At 48.5% G+C, this 5,798-nt stretch overlaps 1 protein-coding gene across 1 annotated transcript in view; it reads left to right on the top strand.

Moving 5' to 3' along the window:
• Positions 1 to 5,429, top strand: part of PTPN21 (protein tyrosine phosphatase, non-receptor type 21) — a 68,768-nt gene extending 63,339 nt beyond the window's left edge. The window contains exons 17-20 of the mRNA XM_021711604.1: positions 1,624 to 1,752; positions 1,931 to 2,165; positions 2,521 to 2,681; positions 3,263 to 5,429. Of these exons, the coding sequence (XP_021567279.1) occupies positions 1,624 to 1,752; positions 1,931 to 2,165; positions 2,521 to 2,681; positions 3,263 to 3,391 (654 nt within the window). The 3' untranslated portion in view covers positions 3,392 to 5,429. The remainder of the gene's footprint in view (positions 1 to 1,623; positions 1,753 to 1,930; positions 2,166 to 2,520; positions 2,682 to 3,262) is intronic.
• The last annotated feature ends 369 nt before the right edge of the window (positions 5,430 to 5,798 follow it).

Below are 5,798 nucleotides of genomic sequence, written 5' to 3' on the forward strand. Positions count from 1 at the left end.
AGGCACGCACTACCATGCCCGGCTGATTTTTGATTTATTGTAGAGATGAGGTCTTGCCAAGTTGCCCAGGCGGGTCTCGAACCCACACGCTCAGACAATCCACTCACCTCGGCCTCCCAAAGCACTGGGATCACAGGCTGAGCCTCTGAGCCCGGCTGCACCATTTATTGACGAGCCTGTTCTTTCCCAAGCACGTTCTTGGTGGCTGACATTGATGATGATGTCCCGCTCATTCAGATGGAAGAAGGGATGGTCACGGCAGAGGGGTTAGTAAAGCCGCATCCGGTCTTCCCCATCACTGCACCCCATATTCTGCCGGTGGGTGCCAGGAGCCCTTGATGATTCTTGGGAGTGTGTGCATGTGTAGGTCGGTTTTCTAGTATGGACATATTCTATATATAATCCAAACCTGTCTTTGGAATCACTTAGCCAGCTTTTGCGAGTAGATGGATAGGAACTGAATGGCACTGCAGTTCCTTAGTGATATTTCACCAACTTCACTGGCAATCCTAAGAAGAGTGGAAAGACCGAGACCCAGTTCAGCCACTCCATTGTGGGACCACACTTTTCTTACTTCCAAATAAAGCAATGATGACACCCGCCTTGTAGGCATCCCATGGGACACCTCTTCCTCCCTGGGGCCTGCTCCCAGTTGTAGCCTGGTACCTACCCACGGTGTCTGCCACAATTGGTGCCTAGTGCAAAGATGTGGGGCGTGACTGGGAGCTGGTGGCCCTGATGGGCGTGTGTGGCAGAGGGCTGGGCAGTTAGCAGGCATGCAGAAAACAGTTGCTGTGGCTACTTAGTACTGGTGGAGCCGAGGGTTAGCCTGGGTCTCCAGTCTTCAGTCATTCCCCTGATGTACTGGACTGTTCTCAGAGGCTGACTCTTACATGGGAGTCTAGTGTTATGGAGAGTGACCTTGGCTCTGGGGGTAGGAAGGTTGTATTTTTTTTTTTTAAGCAGCACCTTGGCAAGTCCTTATCAGGTACCAGCCACCTTGTGTGTGGGCTGCTCGGTCCTCACAGCAGGCTCTGAGGGTGGGCAATGTTTGTAGTTTATGAGTGAGAACTGAGATTCCAAAAGAGCAAGCAGGTTGTCCCAGCTCACATAGATGTTATATATATCCACCTTGCATAAGCTTATGAGGAGGTCAGTAATGGAAATTGTATTGACAAGAGAAAATGTAAAAGTTCTTCCTCATTCCACTGAGTGATTCGATTCATTTTTTTTTTTTTTTTTTTTTTTTGAGTTGGAGTTTCACTCTATGGCCCAGACGGAGTACAGTGGCATACTTATGGCCACTGCAGCTTTGACCTGTTGGACTCAGGCAATCCTTCCACTTTAGCCTTCCAAGTAGCAGGAACTACACATGTGCGCCACTGTGGCTGGCTAATTGTTTTTTATTTATTGTAGAGACAAGGTCTCACCATGTTGCCCAGGCTAGTCTCGAACCCAAGGGTTCAGGCAGTCCTCTCGTGTCAGCCTCCCAAAGTCCTGGGATTACAGACTTGAGTCACCATGCCCAGCTGATTCGTGTTTTTATTACCACCATGGATGCATCCGTGCACACATGCCTACATTATACACTCTCACATCCATTTTAACCTCCTTTAATCTCAGGTCGCCGTCAGTGGAATCGAATGGGATTACATTGCCACACAGGGACCATTGCAGCATACCTGTCAGGACTTCTGGCAGATGGTATGGGAACAGGGAATTGCGATCATAGCAATGGTGACAGCAGAGGAGGTGAGTGCTCATGCCCCTTAACTGGTTTTCTCAGCCTCTGAGGAATGGCTGCCGTTCCTCAGTGGACCCCCAACCTTTGGAGAGGAGACGGGTGGGGTTGTGGCTCGAGGGTCAGGTCTGTAGCCTGGGATGGGCTTCGGTGGCTGGCCCTCATGCTGCTGTCACTGGCTCTTCACAGGAGGGCGGGAGGGAGAAGAGCTTTCGGTACTGGCCGCGCCTGGGCTCCAGGCACAACACCGTTACCTACGGGAGGTTCAAGATCACTACCCGCTTCCGCACGGACTCTGGCTGCTATGCCACCACCGGCCTGAAGATGAAGCACCTCCTCACGGGCCAGGAGCGTACTGTCTGGCACCTGCAGTACACGGACTGGCCTGAGCACGGCTGTCCTGAGGACCCCAAGGGCTTTCTGTGTAAGTGGCGCCGCTCCCTGATGGCCTTCCTGGAGCTACAGATGGAGGAAGGCGTGCCTTGTGCAAGCGTGTCTGTGCAGTTCTCCCGTGGGCCTGGGGCTTGTTTTAAAATCCAGAGTGGATGTGTTCTGGGAAGGCTTCGCTGAAGAGGCGTTGCATGGGTTTGAGGGGCTGAGTGCCACAGCCCACGCAGGGTGTCTCCTGTCCACGTTGTGGTGGAGACAGGGGAGGCAGGTGGAGGGGCTGACTCGCCCCCAGCCCCTCCGCCCTCAGTGGGGTTGGCCGGGCGCCCGGTGCTCTTGGCTGCTGCCCATCTGAGATGCCGTGATCCCCAAGCGTCTTCTCTGATTTCCAGCATACCTCGAGGAGATCCAGTCTGTCAGACGCCACACGAACAGCACAAGCGATCCCCAGAACCCCAACCCCCCGCTGCTGGTCCACTGCAGCGCGGGGGTGGGAAGGACAGGTGTTGTCATCTTATCAGAGATCATGATTGCCTGCCTGGAGCACAATGAGGTGACTACTGTGCCAGCCTCGCCTTGTGGGTGGGAAAAGGTTGAAGGAGAGGGAGGGGGACCTCAGAGCTGTCTGAACACATGTCCTACACTGTGGCGGCCTCAGATACTCTTCAGCGTTCCCTGCGACAGGCTGTGTGTTCTTGGAGCATCTTGGTACCTATTAGCATATTCAAGGTGCAAGAAGTCATGCGGTACATAAAGCTGTTTAATGGCCTTACCTGGTGTTTCTCAAATTTGAGCTCAGAACCCCGATTTTCCCGGAACACCTGGTAACATTTCAAGGATGGCTAATGCTGGCCAGAGCCCTGTGTGGGGAGTACTGAGCACTGAGCACACTGCCTATCTGTTGAGTCTTGGTATCTGGTGAGATAAGGTAGTTTACATCCAACCAGAGGCCGTGAGCTCCACCCAGGGAAAGTTGGCGATAAGGGTCCTTGTGATGTGGATATTCTAGTTATTGTAAAAGCTCACGGGGAGTGGGCCGTCATGGGCTATTTATAGAAGGTGCTAAGTAGAGACTGTCCCCCTACCTAGATCTCTGTAAAGATGTCAGCGTCCCCTCACCCCCCTCTCCCCCAGGTGCTAGACGTTCCGCGAGTGCTGGACATGCTGCGGCGGCAGCGGATGATGCTGGTGCAGACCCTCTGCCAGTACACATTCGTCTACCGGGTTCTCATCCAGTTCCTGAAGAGCTCCCGGCTCATATGAGCTCCCCGTTCCTCAAGGACCGTCGTGGGAAGCGTCTACAGTGGAAAGTACTCGCTTGGCTCACGCTCCCCCTCACACGTGGCCACGCAGCACCACCCAGGATATGCGTGGAGCACTGAAGGAACCAGCAGTTCTGGGCTGGGGGCCCTCACGTGGGAGAGGGCCTGGGGACTTGGGTTCGAGGGCGGCCCCTGCTCTGCCTGCCCGATCTGCAGCACTTGCACCTGCTTTGAGGATTGTATTTTCCAGGCAATCCTCCGTTTGACTGGAGCTGCGCTGGGAGTTCTGGCAATTATGACGGCGTGTAGATTTCTATCTTCAACTCATTTTTGATCATGGAATTTTAAGACTAAAACATTTAGGGATTTTCTTAGCGAGAAACTGAACTTTCTCGCAGCTGATCACAGACGTGAGTGGCTCCTGTAACTTTGTATTTAAAACCATGTTACCTTTTGCTGCTTGTTAAAAACCTTCAGTTCTTAACAGTTTAATTACCAAACCGAAAGCTCTAAGGAGCCTCTAAAAGTGTTATTTTTGAAACATAGAAAGCATTTTTATAATGAGAACATTTTTTATCCTGAAAATTCTATATTTTATTCTATATTTTTTCCAAACGAGAGAGCAACTCATTAAGATACTGAACTGAGTCAGTTAATGTGAAGGAAAGTCGGGGATGAAGGCACGCCATTGAAATGTACGAATGGTCGGATTAACTGTTTTTTTGGTATCGTTTGTAAACCTAAATGAGTCTGATTTTATTGGTTGAAAATGACGTGGAAAAAATTGCCTAGGGTGGTTTGAAGCACTTTTTTGGGTCAAAAACAACATCTGAGTTTTAATATGCGATGCTTCATAGATGACACAACATGGATGTTGTTTCAGAAGAGGGATTTGGAGGAGATGAGGGCTTAGTACACGTAAGATGAGGACAGGAATGAGTGGAGTGGAGTGGAGTGGACGTGGTATTGTCTATGCGTGGACAAGGTACTGGGAGGAAGGGTGGAACTGGGAGTGTGGGGCAACCCCATGGTGCTGGTCCAGGGAGCTCAAGGCCTGTCATGTGCTGCAATGTGCTCTGTTTCCTTGGAGTTCTTCTACCTAAACCTGTGTGCTCTTTTTTCATAAATAAACTCAGCTTTATATGCTCATGAAAAGAAGCCTTCAATAGGCTATATTTTCTTTTGGTTGAAGGAATGGAATTGTTAATAATAGTTTTGACCTCTTCTCCCAAAACCACAGCCCAAACCAGAGACAGCTGTGGCATTAGAAGACTTGAATCTTAGCTCCTTAATCCCTTGACGTCACCGCAGGGGTCAATTGTAGCTACTTAGCCCCCCCCCACCCCGCCATGCAACTTAGGCACAGTGGAAAGAGCCAGGCTGAGTTAAGAGGGGGACATGTCCAGCCCAGGCTAACATGGCCTCGTCGTCGTCACTGAGCAGGTGAGGACTAATGGGCACATTTAGCTGAGGAGCTGTCTCCTTCTCCACCTCCTTTGGCTGTTTTCCCACAATGGAAGCTTCCAGAATGTCAGCTCTTGGTTTGTCTCCCCACATTATGGTATTGTAGGCATCATTTGCGTTTAACTCACTATGTCGTGCAGACTAAGCCTGTGTTGTCAGCCAGGAGACAAGGATTCCTGCATAATGTGTGCACAAGCCTCAATATACCCAGAAATCGATACCTAGGAGGAAAATCCAGAAGATATTAATGAAAATCAGTATTCAAAGTGGGCACATTTCTCACATAGCAACAAAATAATAATTTAAAAATCAAAAGTCCTTTTAAAAGTTCTGTTTGCAAAACAATAGATCCAAGTGAAAATATTCAGAAAGAACTCCCCAGAAGACAAGAATTAGAGTTGTGAATGGCACTGTTTCCCATCTCCATACCATATAAAGGGCAGGAGTTTTTCAGCTTTTTTCCTTCTTGTGGTACATTTTTTTAAAAAATGATTTTCTGTCAGGTTTAAACATTTCAAAATATCCCATTGACAACATATTGTAAGACAAATCTAATTAAAGAGTAATATATGGTATATTTGTGTGTTTTTTGTAATTTTGGTAAATCAATTTTACACTGTTTAAATCTGTCACTTAAAAAAATGTATGTTTGACATTGCTTCTAAGAGCCATGTGATTTTTAAACTTTTAATTGCAGTTAGTGAATATGAAAGGATTTCTGAATAAAAGTCGGTCTACATTACTGTGATCTTCAAGAGCAGAATGTAGAGCGTTGAGGTTTCATGGGCTTCCCAAGTCTGAACTGAAGATACTAGTATCTGCCTAACTTATACAATGCCTGCATTCAGACGGGCTTCCCAAGTCTGAACTGAAGATACTAGTATCTGCCTAACTTATACAATGCTTTGTGTTTGTTTGTCTTTTAATTCCTGGATATTAATTTC

The sequence above is a fragment of the Carlito syrichta genome, unplaced genomic scaffold (assembly GCF_000164805.1).
Source record: "Carlito syrichta isolate Samal-C Ts95f unplaced genomic scaffold, Tarsius_syrichta-2.0.1 Scaffold302399, whole genome shotgun sequence".
NCBI lineage: Eukaryota > Metazoa > Chordata > Mammalia > Primates > Tarsiidae > Carlito > Carlito syrichta.